General features: G+C 37.3%; 1 protein-coding gene and 1 long non-coding RNA gene across 3 annotated transcripts in view; one reads left to right on the plus strand and one right to left on the minus strand.

Moving 5' to 3' along the window:
* The window catches only part of LOC145664391 (uncharacterized), a 225,148-nt gene that overhangs the window by 124,778 nt on the left and 80,408 nt on the right, over window positions 1-19,962 (plus strand). The gene's annotated exons all lie outside the window — the stretch shown is intronic.
* Window positions 1-19,962, minus strand: part of LOC145664390 (melanization protease 1-like) — a 266,717-nt gene that overhangs the window by 97,170 nt on the left and 149,585 nt on the right. For both annotated transcript variants that reach the window (XM_081731054.1, XM_081731053.1), the window contains exon 4: window positions 17,516-17,624. In XM_081731054.1, coding sequence (XP_081587180.1) covers window positions 17,516-17,624 — 109 coding nt within the window. The remainder of the gene's footprint in view (window positions 1-17,515; window positions 17,625-19,962) is intronic.

Below are 19,962 nucleotides of genomic sequence, written 5' to 3' on the forward strand. Positions count from 1 at the left end.
ATGATACCAAATGCTTATATTAAACAATTTCTAAAACCGAGTGGATGAGCCAAGATACCCCTCCCAAATTTTTAAAGGGTGCGTCAATGTACCCATGTCTTATGATAGGAAATGAACCCATATACATGACCATATAACCATATAAGGTAATAGAACCTCATCAAAGGGGAGAAATTGGGCCAAAAACCAAACACATGGTACAACATATTGCTTATGTTTATATTTTAGCAATTTTTACCCATGAAAGGGAACAAGATGGACCACCCAAATTTATCATGATACATGTTGAGGCATGTACTATGATACCGAATGCTCAAATTGGAAAATTTCCAAAATTTAAGGGGTTGGCCATGGTACCCCTTCCAAAAATTTAAAGGGTGCATCAATGTACCCATGTCTTATAATAGGAAATGGACCAATATATACATGACCATATAACCATATAAGGTAATAGGACCTCATCCAAGGGGATAAATTGAGCCAAAACCAAACACGTGGTTGTACTAAAATTTGGCAATTGTGTACCCATGAAAGGGAACGGGTGGACCACCAAAATTTATAGTAATTTATATTAGGGTCCTATGCTATAATACCAAACATATAAAAGGGACAATTTCCAAAATTAAAGGGGTGGGTCAAAGTACCCCTCCCGGGTGCACAAATGTACCTATGTCTTATGATAGGAAATGATTCCCCATACGTGACCATATAACGTATAAGGTAATAGGACCTCATCCAATGGAATAGATTAGGTAAAAAAACGAAACACGTGGTACAACGTATTGCTTACATTTATATTTTGGCAATTTTGTACCCCTAAAAGGGAACGAAATTACATTAATATATATTAGGGTCCTATACTATTATACCAAATGTTTAAATTGGGCAATTTCCAAAATTAAAGGGTGGTCCAAGGTACCCCTCCTGGGGGTGCATTAATATACCCATATCTCATGAAAGGTAATGAACCCCTGTATACGCCCATATAACGATATAGGATAATAACACCTCATCAAAGGTGATAAATTAGGTCAAAAGACCAAACACGTGGTTGTACTAAAATTTGGCAATTGTGTACCCATGAAAGGGAACAAGGTGGACCACCCAAATTTATAGTGATACATACTAGGGCTCTATACTATTATACCAAATGTTTAAATTGGGCAATTTCTAAAATTGAAATGGTGGGCCAAGTTACCCCTCCCGGGGTGCACCAATATACCCATGTCTTATGAAAGGTAATAGACTCCTGTATACGCTCATATAAACATATAAGGTAATAGGACCTCATCCAAGGGGATAAATTAGGTCAAAACCAAACACGTGGTACTACGTATTGCTTACGTTTATATTTTGGCAATTTGGTACCCCTAAAAGGGAACGAGGTGGACCATCCAAATTTATCATAATACATATTAGGGTCCTATACTATAATACCAAATGTTTAAATTGGGCAATTTCCAAAATTTAAGGGGTGGGCCAAGGTACCCCTCCCAAATTTTTCAATGGGTGCATTAATATACCCATGTCTTATGAAAGGTAATGGACCCCTGTATACGCCCATATAACTATATAGGGTAATAACACCTCATCCAATGGGATAAATTAGGTCAAAAACCTCCGAAATGTGAATTTTTGGCAATTTTTTACCCATGAAAGGGAACGACATTGACCCCCAATACTGATAGAGGTACATACTGTGGTCCTAGGCTACCATACCAAATTTTTAGATTTGGCAATTTCCAAAATTTAAGGGGTGGGCCAAGGTACCCCTCCCAAATTTTTCAATGGGTGCATTAATATACCCATGTCTTATGAAAGGTAATGGACTCCTGTATACGCCCATATAACTATATAGGGTAATAACACCTCATCCAAGGGGATAAATTAGGTCAAAAAACCTCCGAAATTTGAATTTTTGGCAATTTTTTACCCATGAAAGGGAACGACATAGACCCCCAATACTGATAGAGGTACATACTATGGTCCTACCCTACCATACCAAATTTTTAGATTTGGCAATTTCCAAAATTTAAGGGGGGTGGTCCTATGTACCCCTGCCAAAATTTAGGGGGTGGGGCATGGTACCCCTGCCAAAATTTAGAGGGGGTGGTCCTATGTACCCCTAGGTCATTGACCCCGGCCAGGGACCATGGGTCCTGAGGCAGGGACCCAGGGGCCAAAAAGTGTCCTATAGTGACGCGATTACTACTTCCGTGCAATGCCAGTTTCCAATGTTTAATGTGAGCTGTACACACTTGAAGTTTGTAAAACCGATGTTCTACAAATGCCTGTACATCATTTATAGTATCTAACTTATCTTGTATTAAAGTGCAATCATGCGAGTTGGATGATATTCATACATTAGTATGATCAAATTTTAAAAAAAAAATATTGTATAAATATATTTTCATAGAATTATTTATTTTTCTGCAATACATATATAACTCCGTATATTTAGATGTTAATATATATTTATTGTTGACACCAGTGTGGAATCCAAAAGTGTTCTCTGTGTGGTTTCTGTCCTAAAATGAGGAAATATCTTCGATTGACGAGTTTGAGTCGTATATGGGTGTGCATGATGTCTCCGAGGTGAAAGTGGCGAAATCCGTATTAAAATTGGTGTTGTGGTTATTTTATTATAAAGAAATAAAAAAATAGGCCTAATGAACGTTAAAATTCCGTAATCTTTAACAATGAAATCTAGTGCAACGGAAAAACGAAAAGTGCATTTTTATCAGTTACTATTCGTTAAAAGTGTATGTTTGAAATTTTCAACAATAACAATGAGTGAAACAAAACAATTTTAATAACATATAACCATAATATGGATACATCAAACATTTCAAACGATGTGCAATGTGCTCATTGTAATAAACATTTTCTTAGCCAAAGAGGCTTATCCATTCACACAGGGAAATGTCATCACGCGACACGCAAGAGTAAGGACAGTAACGTGAAACTTCAACAGCCTACCAACTATATTTCGGATTTATTAACCTTAGATTTCAGTGACAATTCTTCTGAACTTTTAACCAAAATGAATGATCTTATGTCTTATTTGAAGGCTAATGTTCCGGTTCATCGTCGTGTCCCGCGCGGTGCTCGTTCATCGGTAGCTGATTCTCTATGTGATATTATTCGTAATATCAACAACACCAATAATGTTGATTCTTGGATCGACCTTTTAGTTTTCCCCTACGCAGTGCTTTGCATTCCACCGCGTTCTGAGAAAGTAAGTAATCTCACCACTTGGATGAAGCTAAGAGTTAGAAACTGGAGGGAACATCAGCGTGAAGTATTAACAAAGCAGCATCGAGGGACCAACGAACTTCGCAAACCACAAAAATCCGGTTCAATCAATACGAAAAGCATCGAACAAAAATTAGCAGATGGTGATATACGTGGCGCTATCAGACTACTGATATCCGATGACACTGTGGCTACGCCAGATACGTCAGTACTACATGCTCTACGAGAAAAACATCCAGCCCACGTTCACTCATTCATCAATCCCGAACCACCTGAGGACTCGACTACAGTAACTAAAGTCTCTTCCATCGAATTATTAAAGGCTATAAAATCCTTCCCCTCTGGTTCGGCAGGCGGAATGGATAATCTCCGTCCCTCAATCTTAAAAGATCTACTTATAAATCAAGACTTTGATTCAAGGGAACGGTTAACCACATCCATTTGTGAATTTATGCACTTAATTATATCTGGGAAAGTGCCGACCATTTTACGACCAATTTTTTTTGGTGCTTCACTTATAGCACTGAAGAAGAAAAGCGGTGGAATTCGCCCAATAGCTGTTGGCAATGTTTGGAGACGCTTATCAGCAAAAATTATCTGCTTCCGGATACGAGATTCATTAATTAATATACTATCACCACACCAACTTGGGGTCTGTATACCATTCGGAGCAGAATCAGCCGTACATGCTGCCAGAATGTACTACTCATCTTCCCATACTGAAGTGAAAGCATTTTTGAAAATTGACTTCCGCAACGCCTTCAATGAACTCAACCGCGACTCAATGTTACAATCTGTTAAAACTAACTTTCCAACGTACTATCCATACATCTACCAATGCTACTCCGAACCAAGCAATCTTTTTATAAGGGATAACATAATTCACTCGCAACGTGGAGTACAGCAAGGCGACCCACTTGGACCAGCACTGTTCGCCCTAACAATCCATCACATTATTAAGGATATTAACACAGATTTAAATATCTGGTACTTGGATGACGGTACCATAGCTGGAAATATCGACGTAGTACTACGCGCTTTTAATAAAATTCGTCTAGAAGCTTCATCTATTGGATTGTTTCTTAACTCTGCCAAATGTGAAGTGAGTTTTCTGAGCGCCAGAGCTGATGAAGTCCATGACCTTTATGAAAAGTTTAACGAAGTAGCACCTGGTATCAAACTCTTATCACCTACCAATGCGGAACTTTTAGGGGCTGCCATCTCTACCGAATCAAGGAGCAAAATTTTATTGGACAAGATATCAAAATTAGAATTCTTCTTTTCTCAATTATCAAAACTTTCTGCACACTCCGCTTATTATTTACTACGAGCTTCACTCTCACTTCCAAGATTACTGTATTTCCTCCGTTGCTCCCCTTCTTGGCAGGATGATAAATTACTTGACAAATTCGACCACACTCTTAGAACAGGACTGGAATCCATTCTAAACTGTTCTTTGAAAGACAGTTCATGGTTACAAGCTTCCTTACCAGTTGAGAATGGAGGCCTTGGGATTCGTCGAGCCATGGATATCGCCATACCTTCTTTCCTCGCATCATTCTATGGCTCACGAGAACTAATTGGATCTCTTCTTCAACAGGAAGTTGACTTAGACTCGATTCGAGAGGTACAAGAATGCACCGATAAATGGACTAGTCTGGCTGGAATGGATCCCCCACCTATCGACAAAAGACATGTTCAGTCTGTTTGGGATGAACCTATAGTCAAGCTTCGTTTATCTTCACTCCTATCATCAACTAATAACCCAGATGACAAAGCCAGGCTGTTAGCTGTCTCTTCCTCCAAAAACGGAGCATGGCTTCAAGCCCTACCTTCTCACACACTCGGGCTACACCTTTCTAATGAGAGCTTTCGTATTGCTACAGCTCTGCGCTTAGGTGCTAATATTTGTGAGCCTCACTTTTGTCCTGCTTGCAACGCATATGTTGATAATAAAGGATTACATGGCCTTTCATGTAAAAAAAAGTGCGGGAAGACAATCTCGACATCATATTGTAAACGACATTATTTGTAGAGCCCTCGTTTCAGCGGGAGTTCCTTCAATAAAAGAACCAAATGGTTGTTGCCGCTCTGATGGTAAAAGGCCTGATGGCATGACCTTGGTACCGTGGAAAAATGGAAAAGCACTAGTCTGGGATTTCACATGTTCCGATACGTTTGCTCCTTCCAACCTACCCCATTCTTCAATTCAGGCAGGTCTCGTCGCCGCTCACAGAGAATCAGACAAAAGACTAAAATACTCAAACCTATTGGACAAATATTGGTTTGTAACAGTAGCAATAGAAACCAGTGGGTCTTGGGGTCACGAAGGATTTAATTTAATTAATGAAGTTGGTCATCGAATAGCAATCAAAACTGGTGACCCCCGAGCTACTGCATTCCTTTTCCAACGTATCAGCATCGCCATCCAGCGCGGGAATGTGTCATCGATCTTAGGCACATTACCTCCTGGTAAAGAACTGGACGAGATTTTTCTTCTATAACACACAATAAGACGGAAGGAGACATATCCGAGGAGGCTGACAACCACTTTGACTATGTTCATGAAGAATGGTTTGAATCCAGTTTGGATAAATATATATTGTTTGAAGTCATGGCTAATACCGGGAACTGTATTAGATCGAATAGACTACAACATAGAACAAGGCCAAGTGCAGGTACAAGAAGGACTTCAGCAGCTGCAGAAAGCAGAGAAACATCAGAAAAGAAGTCGGAAAATGATGTGTGTTCTAGGAGTGGCAGCTTTTACAATCTTCTTGATGGTGCTGTTGATTGTGGTGAAATCTTAAAATGTTTTTATTTTACTAATTGTGCTTTGAACAAGACTGAAGAATAATTAATGATTCCTTTTATGAATTCGTCGTCTTCTGCTTTAATGCGACTTTTATGTATAATATATGTTAATATTAATATTATATTTGAATTTCCATTTTCTTTCAGCGCGACATAATAGTTCAATTACAATGCAAGGACAAAAGAATTTCTATTTTCTGTCGACTTGCTTCTGTATGTGAATTTCTCAATCTAGTGACAATGTATTTTCTTACATAATGAAATAGTTAACAATTGTTCGAAACAATACTTTATTATATTATTTTATTTATATATATAGTGTTTATTCATTCTATAAGCAAATTAAAAGTAAAAGGTATTAAATAATAAATACAAACTTCAATATATTACAAAAGCTATGCTTGCAAATCTTGTTATGCTTATCTAAGATACATCTTTTAAGCTTGGTAGTTAACAAGTTCTCTGAGTTTACCTATATTCTTCTATAACTAGCAAGATATCGTTCTGGTTCTAACAAGTTTAATTTCTTCGCAGTTATTTACATTTGTAAAATAAATGCTTTGTTTGTGCGTGTAACTATAAGTCTTCTGTAAAAGCTTATCGCATCTATCAAAATTTTAAAATCAATGGCGGCTCTTAAACAAAACTTGCATGACTCGTGGGTACAAAATAAAGTCACAATTTTTCTGCAGGCTTCCAAGCTTATATTTTGTTTATTAATTGCATAATTAAAAGAATAAATGAATTTGTTGTTCTAAAATTAATGCACTATTTCTAGTACTTTATATCCGAATTGAGTGATTATAAAACACTCTCTATAGAGAAAGGGCTCAGGGGTTATAACTCCCCCCTTGGAGAATTTTCACTACTATATTAGTAATGTTCCTTAGGGACCTTATAATCAAAAAAAATAGTCGTTGATAAACATATAAGTGCAACACCTGGGTCCTGGGACCCTTACCTCTTTAGCATCCGTGTATTTTTACAGACATCGATGGGATGCCCGTACTAAGACTGTCACTACAACACTCGAACAAGTTATACCTCGATCGATTTGTAAGCTTGCAGACTTTCCGTTTACGTAATGAACGTGACATTCCTATGTACGAAGAAAAAATAATTATAATTGAAGAATATTTAAGAAAATTTTTCAAAAAAAATATTCGTTCTCTCGATTCGTGTACTTATTACGTGGCAACACTTCAAACTAGGAAAATAATAAAATATATTTATGTGTCCTATTATATATTTAACTTAAACTGAAAATTTCATCTAGATCCATCAAACAGCAGCAGAGGAAAATTTTATTTTAGTTTCCACAGGGTTCATAATGGTAGATTTTCATAGACCGTGTAACGTGGGTTCCTGTCACCACGGCATGGCGCGTCCTCAGGTTGCGGATCGAGGAGAAGGCCTCTAGATATAGAGGTTAGCTGCGAATATACTGAATAAGCAGTCGCGGACAGACGACTAGGAGTGGTCCTCCAGCTTGGGGGTTTGGGTAAGGCTAACACCCTCATCCTGTAAAAAAAAGGTACTTGTTCAGAAACATTCACAAGAGCCTCGGACAAGGACTGATAACTTGGCACAACATCAGCAAAAGAAAATGGACATGAGATTTGGAACATGGAATATTAGAAGTCTTTATAGGGCAGGCGCGTTAAAATTTGTAACGAGTGAGTTAGAGAAATATAGGATGGACTTAGTAGGAGTTCAGGAAGTTAGGTGGGAAGGAAATGGATCTGAGAATTCCGGAAATTTTACGTTCTTTTACGGGGAAGGAAATAAAAATCACCAGTTAGGAACAGGGTTTTTCGTTCACAAACGAATATTACCAGCAATTAAACGGGTTGAATTTGTTACTGACAGACTTTCTTTCATTACTCTTAAGGGACGGTGGTGTGATATTATTGTTTTAAATGTACATGCTCCAACTGAAGATAAGGGTGACGATATAAAAGATAGTTTTTACGAAGAAGTGGAACGGATATTTGACCAACTCCCGCGATACCATATGAAGATTCTATTAGGGCATTTCAATGCGAAGGTAGGACGAGAGAATATTTTCAAACCGATTATAGGGAACGAAAGTTTGCATAAGGAAAGTAATGACAACGGTGTTAGACTCGTGAACTTTGCAACATCCAAAAACCTAATCGTGAAGAGTACAAAATTCCCACATCGCGACGTTCATAAATACACTTGGACATCACCAGACGGAAAAACACATAATCAAATTGATCACGTTTTAGTAGATAGAAGAAGACAATGTAGCATAATTGACGTCCGGTCGTTTAGAGGGGCTGATTGTGACACTGATCACTACCTGGTAGTAGCGATAGTACGGGATAGATTATCGTTGAATAAAGGTAATATTCAATGTCCGAAAACGGAGAGATTTAATTTAAAGAAATTAGAAGAGAGCCAGGTAAGAGAGGAATACCAGATTGAAGTTTCGAATAGATTCTCGGTTTTAGAAGACTCGGAGTGCACTAGTGTTGAGGTTACTTGGGTTGAAATTAGAGATAGCATTAAAAGTTCAGCAATAGAAAAATTGGGACACGCGGAAATACGTAGGAACGAACCATGGTTCGACCAAGAATGCATTAAACTAGCAGAGAAGAGAAAACAGGCAAAATTACGGTGGCTACAAAATCCGAATGAAATAACTACACAAAATTTCGCAGATATCAGGCGGGAAACTTCCAAAACTTTTAGAACAAAGAAACGGGATTTTTCGAAAGCTAAAATTAAGGAACTTGAAGATAATAGTAAAAATAAAAATATTCGGGACATGTATAAGGGGATCAGCGAATTTAAGAAAGTCTATCAACCTCGTGCTTATATATTAAAGAAATCTGACGGAACAGTTCTCACTGATACGGATAGCCTCTTAAACAGATGGAAAGATTTCTTTGACGATTTGCTGAACACGCAGCCAAAAACTAATGTGCGTGGAGAAAAGGAGATACACACCGCAGAACCGTATATTCCAGAACCCAATCGAATAGAAGTGGAAGCCGCTATAAAGAAATTAAAGAAACACAAATCTCCGGGTGTAGATGAAATTCCGGCTGAGTTAATTTTAGCTGGAGGCGAAAAATTGTGGAACAAGATACACAAACTCATTCTCCTTATCTGGAACAAGGAAGAATTGCCACAAGAGTGGAAAGAGTCAATCATTGTTCCAATTAACAAGAAAGGCGACAAAACTGACTGTAATAATTATCGAGGCATTTCTCTTCTGTCAACATCCTATAAAATCCTTTCAAATATTCTGATAGCAAGATTGACCCCATACGTAGATGAAATTATTGGAGATTATCAGTGCGGATTTAGACGAAATCGATTAACTATCGACCAAATATTTACCATTCGCCAAATACTCGAAAAGAAGTGTGAATACAATACCCCGGTACATCAACTATTTATTGATTTTAGAAAGGCGTACGACTCGGTTAGGAGAGAAACATTATACAACGTTCTTACAGAGCTTGGAACACCGAGAAAGCTAATTAGATTAATTAAGATATGTTTAAGTGAATCCCAAAGTAAAGTCCGGGTAGGAAAATTTTTGTCCACGAGCTTCCACGTCGAAAATGGCCTGAAACAAGGAGATGCGTTGTCGCCATTATTATTTAACTTTGTGCTGGAATACGCCATAAGGAAAATCAAAGATAGCAACCAGGGCCTAGAGTTGAACGGCATTCACCAGGTTATGGCATATGCTGATGATGTAAATTTAATAGGGGATAATAGGAGAACAGTAGAAATAAATGCAGAGATCTTATTAAACGCTTGCAGGGACATGGGTTTAGAAGTAAATGCAGAGAAAACTAAATACATGGAAGTGCGTCGGGACCGTAATACGGCAAATTATGGAGGCATTAAAATATGAAATAATGCTTTTGATAAAGTGGATACTTTCAAATATTTAGGATCAATATTAACAGACGAAAATCATATTCACGAAGAAATTAAATGTCGACTAAAAGCAGGGAATTCGTGTTATTACTCGGTTCAAAATCTCTTGTCGTCGCGAATTCTGTCGAGGAATTTGAAGCTTAAAATATATAAAACGATAATTATGCCTGTTGTTCTGTGTGGTTGCGAAACATGGTCGCTTACTCTGAGGGAAGAACATAGACTGAAAGTATTTGAGAACAGGATCCTGAGAAGAATATTCGGACCCAAGAGGAACGAGAATGGGGAATGGCGGAAGCTTCATAACGAGGAACTACATAGTTTATACGGTTTACCCAACATTGTTAGGGTCGTCAAGTCTAGGAGGCTTAGGTGGGCAGGTCATGTAGCTAGAATGGAAGAAAGTAGAAACGCTTTCAAAGTCTTGACTGGTAGAGCCATAGGAAAACGACCATTAGGAAGACCTAGGCGCAGATGGGAGGATAATATTAAGATGGATCTCGCAGAGATAGGAATACAAAGTAGAAACTGGATGCAATTAGCTAAGGATAGAAGTCAGTGGAGAGCTTTTGTGAACGCGGCACTGAACCTCCGGGTTCCATAGGCCATAGAGTTAGTTAGTTAGTTAGACGTACAAGTATGACTTTGTATCAATGTTCCGTTTGATTTTTCTACCAAAACAAGTTATATAAATTATTCTAGTTTCTTGTTCTCATTCGCTGTATTATGATAGATTTCCAGCATCGGGAAATCCTCCAGGAAGGTTTTATGGTTTGTTGGTCCATGGTATAATAGAAAATATTTCAAAGCAATAATTTTACTATAGTGTGATTACATTATATTAGTTTGATAATATTTAGTGTTCTGGTGTTCTACAGTGAATACAACTTCCAAACATGTCTGTCGAGATGTGAAGTTATCAAAACTCTCGAAGTTATTGCATAGTACATGTGTTCTTATTGCGTATGCACACAGATAATCACACTTAATATAATATGTAAAATGTAGTTTTTTTTTTCAATTTCCGTAATACTAAACAATCTGTTACATTCTTTGTGTCCTTGTTTCTTTGTAGGTTTATAATAGTAGCACATTTCCCCTGAAATCCACATCATCTCAATTATTGTGAAGAAGAATGGCAAACAAAAAGAAACCAGTGAGACAAAAGACAACTGCAACAAGAAAAGAGATTGCTGTTATGAAAAATCGAAAAACCTGTGTAATATACTACGTACAAAACAAGACTGATATGAGAACAAGAAAATTCATCTAATAAAACTTCCATAAAATCTTTCAGGACAAAGAACTGCAACAAGACAGTGACACCGCAAAACTACACTGCTTAACATCAATTTGCATCCAAATTCCTACAGAATACGACATTAACGAACACGCTCTGTCACTGGGATGACCAAGTTTTGCAAAATTACGACGATAGCTAAGAAAGTCTGCTGAATCATGCGTGGCTAAAAATTGTATCTATTCTTGGTAGATAATTCGCCATATTTGAAGCGTGCTAGTCACGACAATGTGACAAACATCCTGTTTAACGAGGAGGAGTGTGTATTTTGCTAGAAACCCCCAGAATTGCGTTCACGAAACAAAAGGAAAGAATGGGTCATGGGAATCGCTGATGACACTGTGACTAGAATTGCTTAACGTACCATTAAAAAAGCAGCTATTCGAAAGGAAGATGAATCGTTACTGTTACGAGGGTCATGCGATTGGTGTAAATGAGAAGAGGGTCACGCGATGAATGAATTTGAACATAAATAGATACAAAAACCTGTTGGTAAAGTCTGTTGTGGGGTTACGTTATTCCTGTGCTTCTCGTAGAGTGGTTTAGGTACAAGATGAGCAAAGTGTATCTCATGACACTCGAGCAGATGGAGGGTATTGCAGCACCTCTTCGCATGACCCTCTTCTCATTTACACCAATCGCAGCAGCTTAAAAATGGCCTCTTTCAAGATGGCAGATATTCTTTTTATAACTTTTAACAGATCATAACTACCATCTCGTATCTAGGTATGTTCATTTCGTGTCGTTACAATGGCCAGTTTTCAAGAAAAACGTGCATTTTCTCACCATGTGCTTAATGTACTGACGTTCCACTTTTGATTTTTCTCGAGCCCTAGTGTCCCAACGTCTTGAACACTGCAGCTACAATGTTGGCTGTGCGAGTTTCCCGAGGTAGTCTCTCTATATACAAAGTTCCATGAACATTGGGCTCTGATAGATACCTAGCGTTCCTTTTTAGAATAAAAGCTGGGTAGAAATAAAGCAGGGTTGTATATAATGTTGTACGCAATCCGAAATTGTATACAACTCGTTGTTAAGTTAGATTGTATTTTAAGTTCCTTTCTAGTACCGAAGATATATGAGATGTGAATCTACAGCTTGAGATGGACCATAGACCACATGGTTTCACCGGGAACTGAACCTCAATTACCCCGGGCTGAGGCACTGAGATTAACGTACTCAGGAACTCCATGCATACAAGTAGTAGTATAGGCAGAAGTTCAGCAGGAGGATTTGTTGTTGTTGTTTTTTAATGTCCTAAAATTATACGGCAATGCTAGGAGAGTGATAATGAATAAAATGGCAGTGACGAGAGGGGTAATGAATGAAATGGTGAAATGAAGAAGTGGCAGGAAATAGGAGAACCATAAGAAAACCTTACTATAATATTTATACAGCACAAAACTCTTATGTTAATTTCTCAAAATATCTTGTTAAAGGCTGAGTTAAAACTCGGAAAATACCATTTACATATGCCACTTCATGCAAGTGAGAAAACTGCATGATGTAGCTGTAGTTTAATGAAAAATTATACAGGTAAAAATATTAAAAATATGACAATATCTATCAAGTTTATATATATATATATATATATATATATATATATATATATATATATATATATATATATATATATATATATATATATATATATATATATATATGGCACCCTCCATCGGTACTGCTGGAATTCAATATTGTGTTGGTCTACCCTATGCCTTGATGACAGCTTCCACTTTCGCAGACATACTTTCAATCAGGTGCTGGAAGGTTTCTTGGGGAATGGCAGCCCATTGTTCCCGGAGTGCTTAACTGAGGAGAGGTATCGATGTAGGTCGGTGAGGTCTGGCACGATGTCGCCGTTCCAAAACATCCCAAAGGTGTTCTATAGGATTCAAACCAGGACTGTGTGCAGGCCAGTCCATTACAGGGATGTTATGGTCGTGTAACGACTCCGCCACATGCCGTGCAGTATGAACAGATGCTCGATCGTGTTGAAAGATGCAATCGTCATCCTCGAATTGCTCTTCAACACCGGGAAGCAAGAAGGTGTTTAAAACATCAATGTAGGAATGCACTATGAGAGTGCCATGCAAAACAACAAGGGGTGCAAGCCCCCTCCAAGGAAAACACGACCACAGCATAACACCACCATCTCCGAATTTTACTGTTGGCACTGCACACACCCTGCCATCGGATTGCCACATTGTGTACCGTGATTCGTCATTTCACACAACGTTTTTCCACTGTTCAATCGTCTAATGTTTACGCTCCTTACACCAAGCGAGGCGTCGTTTGGCATTTACCTGCGTAATGTGTGGCTTATGAGCAGCCGCTCGACCATGAAATCCAAGTTCTCTCACCTCACGCCTAACTTTCATAGTACTTGGAGTGGATCCTGATGCAGTTTGGAATTCCTGTGTGAAGGTCTAGATAGATGTCTGTCTATTACACTTTACGACCCTCTTCAACTGTCGGCGGTCTCTGTCAGTCAACAGACGAGGTCGGCCTGTACGCGTTTGTGCTGTACGTGTCCTTTCACGTTTCCACTTAACTATCATATCAGACACAGTGAACCTAGGGATGTTTAGGAGTGTTGAAATCATGCGTACAGACTTCTGACACAAGTGACTCCCAATCACCTGCCACGTTCGAAGTCCGTGAGTTCCGCGGAGCGCCCCATTCTGCTTTCTCACGATGTCTAATGACTACCGAGGTCACTGATAATGAGTACCTGGCAGTATGTGGCAGTACATTGCACCTAATATGAAAAATGTGTGTTTTGGGGGGGGTCCGGATACTTTTGATCACATAGTATATATATATATATATATATATATATATATATATATATATATATATATATATATATATATATATATATATATATATATATATATATATATATAAGTGAAAGATTCCCTTGATGGGTATACTCTACACTGAGAAGTTCGAATATCTAATTTTTCAAAAGGCTTCAAATTCATTAAAAATCTTTTTTTAAATATGAATACAGAAGGTTAAATTGTTTATACTCGTATGTATCCAACTTTCATCCTGCCCCAAACGTGCAACTTGCAGTACTGTTTCGCTATTGTAAATGTGTATGTAGTGAGTGATCGTGAATTTGCAAAGTAAATACTTTTTGGGATGGTTGTTTCATGACAACGATAAATGTGTAGTGTGGTATGACCATGGGTTCTAAAGTATAAAGGTAACCAAGAAAGTTCTGTTACATTTTACCCACCAACTTCGAACATCGATGTGTCATCTAAGACGTCAAAATGTCAAAAATAGTCCCTATCAGCATCGACGACCGTCTGCCAATGTTATAGAAGGCCATTGATTCCATCGCGGTCGGACTTGGTGGGCCGTGAAGCGAAGAAAGTATCAAGTGCATTCTGTACCTCTACTAGGGATTTGAACTAATGTCCTCTTTCCAAGGAATGGAACAGGTGATAATTGGACAGGCAATGTTCGGGGAGTATGGTGGATGCAAGTAAGTTCGGGGAGTAAGGCGTAGAATGGTAAACCGGGTCATCGCAGACACGTGGGGCAATAGCGTTGTCTTGTAACAGGAGGATCCTTTGGAATTCAGAAGTGCTGGTTCCAGAGTATTTAGTTCTTCTTGAACACGGCTCAACTGCTAACAGTATACAGTTGCATTCATGCTCTGATAAAATGGTAGCAGTTCCCGATACACGATGCCGCGAGCAGTCCACCAGACACACTGGGGGGCCTTCTTCTTCAATGCTAGTTTCGGCTTGTTAAAACATCGTTGCACTGTCCGTGTAGTCATGACACCCTCACCAAAGGCCTGGCATATCTTCCACCTCGCTGCAGAGGTGTTTGATCCCAGTTTGAATACAATATTCACGCCCTTATGACGCTCTATGGAGGCCCCAGGTTCACTCTGCTCTTACGCAAGTATACGGTGTAATTGAGCTGCCACAACCAGGTAGTATGTTGTATATACCCACACCAACAGCCGACCATCGCCTTCTAAATACATTTTTGAATGGGTAGACCCTACATCCTGACACTTTTCCACATACAGTTTTCTGTGTTTAAAATTTCAAAAAACAATCTCCTTTAGCCTTACCGGCATAAACGTGGGACGTAAAACTAAAAAAAACTCAATTTCAAAAACAGAGCAAAGAAACTGTATAAGCTATGGGTCCCATTAGTATCAAGAACAGAAAATTTATATATATATATATATATATATATATATATATATATATATATATATATATATATATATATATAATAGGTTCTAACTATTAGTTTATTTTCAAATGCTAGCGTGCAGTGCAGTGACTTCACGTGCGTCTCAGAAGTTATTTCGTATTGCTCTCGGATCGGAGACATTATCCAAAGCATTCATCAGCATCATCTATCCGGTGCCAAGTGAAGCTTGTTGCTACGCTGAAGAAGTTTGGATTTCTATGTCTGATTGTAAAACTTCGAGTCATAAGTTACACCTTGACCGTAAAAAATTCCTGTCTAGAATTGAATCTGTCATTGCTAAAGAAAGATTTATGCAATATATTTTGAATGGAACATATCCTCTTTTAACAATGACCGATGTCATTCATCCTTCATTACAAGAGAACTTTCTCGAAAGAACATATGGTCGCGACAAACTGTTATATTAGAACATTCACTACTCATCAGGTGACTAAAACCTGCAAAATCATCTCTTCATAAAATCTGCAACACATACTAACACCTGCTTATACAAAAGACTAAGGCTATTCCACTTGAAGATATACTGGTAAAGTCACTGGATACCAGCCTTATGAACTCCGTGTTCTGTTCCGAAAGAAAGCCATTTTAACCTACGATGTGTGATCACTTTCTGAAACCTGGAAATTCTGTAAAAAAAAAAAAAAAAAAAAAAAAAAAAAAAAAAAAAAAAAATGGAAAAATGCAAAAAGGGTCTTCTTCCTGTGCTTAGGCAGAAGCTTTCTACAATGGAAATTGTTGCGCAAGGCTGATTCAAGACAAACGGAGTTCATATTCAGGCCAACACATAGTGGAACCGGACTTTTTTCCTAAAGTAAAGTTCTCCTGAGACGAATATTAGGACCCAAGAGGAACGGGAATGGGGAATGGCGGAAAGTTCATAACGAGGAACTACATAATTTACCCAACATTGTTAGGGTCGTCAAGTCTAGGAGGCTTCGGTGGACAGGTCATATAGCTAGAATGGAAGAAAGTAGAAACGCTTTCAAAGTATTGACTGGAAGACCCATAGGAAAACGACCATTAGGAAGACCTAGGCACAAATAGGAGGGCAATATTAAGATGGATCTCGCAGAGATAGGAATACAAAGTACAAACTGGATCCAATTGGCTAAGGATAGAAGTCAGTGGAGAGCTTTTGTGAACGCGGCATTGAACCTCTGTGTTCCATAGGCCATAGAGTTAGTTAGTTAGTTTTTTTAAAATTCTAAGTTCATTGTTGGATACATATACGAGATATACGAGACTCAATCTTCTGTATTGCAGCTTCCTCACTTTGGCATTATTAATGCAGATAATAACGTAAAATGTTATGGATTTACGTGATTAGAAGTTTCAGTTATGACTTCATAGTTTTTGTGTTGTTCTATTGATCTTGCTATTACAATATTTTATGTATTGCATTGAAAACGTATGGCCATATTTCCGATTCGGCAACACTAGCTCTTGTACTAAATTAATACTGCCTATAACTAAAATCTATGTTAGATGTTGAATATCAGCAGATACTGGTAAAACCTTATTAAAATTAATAACTTAATGTTTGTATGTGTGTACTTACCAATTAGTACCACAATGTCACTGAACCGTTTTTGTAAGAATGTCAACTGAGCCTTCTGGTAATTTAATTGAGAAAACAAAGTGTAAAACTGTAGACACAACAGTGCAGAAGTATATACAGAGTATTTAAGGTGTTAAAATTATAGCAACGATTCTTTTGTATGATATGTTACTTTTATGCAGGTTTTTAGTTTTTATGTAGTAAAGCTTTCAGACTATTAAATAAGAATAGTGAATAAAATAATAAAACACGTACAGAAACAACGTTGATATCTAAAATATAATTATGAAATTTAATGACGAAAATTATAGAACTAATAACTATTTTACTTTAAGATATTAAACACTAAAAATGCAAATAATTGATAAGTAAAACCTACACTCTATAAACTTGAGAGATGCCAGTCGACTTACACGTGCAGTCCTTCTGGCAGATTCGTGACGCAATGACTGGCCGTCACGATGTACCGATTATTCACTAGTACTCCACCACAACGGTACATTATGTTGTTATTGTTTTTAGCTGTGGAAAATCAATAAAAATGTTTGAGTTAATTAGTTAATCACATATAAAGTATATAATTTGAGTTAAATATAAAGTTCTTTAAAAATTATAATGAGAACAGTATTCGTAATGAGTTCAAATCAAACTAATACTTGTGAGAGTGTACGCTCTAAGCTGCGAGATGGCTTTTGAGTAGAGATACAAGGGTTCGGAAAAAAACCGGCTTTTTTTGGAAAAAAAACTCGGTTTTTTCTGCTTCGCTTTTTTGCTTGGGAAATTTTGGGCTTTTTTCAAAATACTGCTTTAAATTGATAAAACAGACTTTGTATCGCTTCTCTATAACACAAAAAATCATTTAATTAGTTGTTGATGATGATAATAATATAAAACATCGAAAATAAACTATGAATTTCGAAAAGATATTTCAAACAATTTTTCTTCAACATATTTACATTATGAATTCCACAGGATTAACCAATGTATATAATAAGAATTTTTTAACCTCCTATATACAAAAGTAAGCAGAGTTGGCAAGAACCGTGGTTGTTTTTGAAAATGCCAAAAACCCGTTTTTTGGGGATGTTTAAACCAGGCTTTTTTGGTTTAAACCAGGCTTTTTTGATTTAGATTGTTTGCTTTATGTATTTATATTACATATTCACAGAAATAAGTTTGTTTCGCCTTGGTGTTATTATGCAACAGCGGGGTTATGCCGGAAGAACTCCCATAAGCTTAAAGAAGTCCGGTCAGTAAATTTCTTAAATTGAGAATCTCCCGCCCTAGCCATTGGGAAAATCCCGTCATTACTTGAAATGTAAGACAATAACGGGAAAATCCTGTTATTGCTTTGCATGTAAAATTTAAAGGTCAACGTACCATAATCAGTACGCTAAAACTGAGGTATTAAATTACAAATTTAGTACGTAGATATCATTAAAAGTCCAATCCAAGCTAATGTTGGAAGCTACGTAAACAATCGATAAATTATGCCAATTTCTATCAATATACTTAAGCAATCTTGGCTTCTTTATAAAACAACACGCATTTAGGCATGCAGAAATATACAATTTGGTTTGTTTCGAATATTTAGGCTTAACATCCTTACGAAATACCGAGGTTATCAAGGAGAAGACTTTCGCTTAAACTGACATCCGAACCGGTTACGCATGAAAGAAGGTTTGTGGTTTGATCGAGAATTGAACATGGGACACCTTGATTAAAAGGTGAAAGGGAAATAAAACTATTGCAGGTGGTTTGATATTTGGAAACGTCACCATGAAGTTGACACGATTCGCATTTTTCATTCTTTTTAATTTTGTGGTTTAAACGAGTTATTAAAAAATAAAAGTTGGTGTAAACCAGCCAACCCTAAAAGTAAACACTTCTTTTAAAAGAATATACAAATAACTAGCAAAATAGTATGTAGTATTTTTACTTCAAAATATTCCATACCCTCTTTTTGAAACAAAATAAAATTAAAATAAAACATAAGAGAAATACTTAGATTTATATGTTACACTTAAAGGCTGCACATCTAGAGCTTTTGGTTCTGTATATTCTTGAAATTCTACAGTTAAGTTTTATAGAACCACCATCACAGTTTACCCAATCCTCAAGTTTTCTGAATTTTTAACAAGAGGGATTCAACATATCATTACGGAACTCCCCCCCCCCCCAAAAAAAAAGGACTACGGAATATATTTTAAGTTAAGCTAAATACAACTGCACAACAAGCATGACTGAGTGATTAGCTTTTGCGCTTCTATCCGGAAGTCCGGGATTTAACCAGCATTCGACCATTCTGACAAAGCTTTTCTTCATTCCATCTGTGAATGTAGAAATAGTGCGTATACTGTGAGTTGGGCGACTTCCTTTCTTATTGCTTTTAAATCGTTATTATTACTAATTACCAGCAGTGACGGTTTTGCGAAGGTAAGGGGGGCGTTCTTTCGGACTGAAGCCCGTTCCCCAAAGTTACGGAATGTCTGCAACAAACGAAATATCTATTATTTATGCCTTTACTCATAAACTTTAAGCTCCAGTCAAATAAAAATTACGAATGTTTAAAAAAAACTAAACATTAGTAAGAAAAACCCTTCCCAAAATACTTTTCTAAATCCGCCACTGATTCTCAATATAAAATGATTTTTAAAGTTGTATCCGGAAGATTATTGCTAAACATATAAACGAAACGAAATATTAGTTATGCCTGTACTCATAAACTTCAAGCACCTCCCAAATAAAATTAGGACTTTTTAGGAAACGAAACAATCAGAAAAGCCCCTCCTAAAGTACTTATCTAAATCCGCTACTGATTATTTGTATAAAGTGGTATTCAAGGTTGTGTCCGGAAAAT

The sequence above is a fragment of the Thermobia domestica genome, chromosome 11 (genome assembly GCF_964235325.1).
Source record: "Thermobia domestica chromosome 11, izTheDome1.hap1.1, whole genome shotgun sequence".
In the NCBI taxonomy this organism is placed as follows: Eukaryota; Metazoa; Arthropoda; class Insecta; order Zygentoma; family Lepismatidae; genus Thermobia; species Thermobia domestica.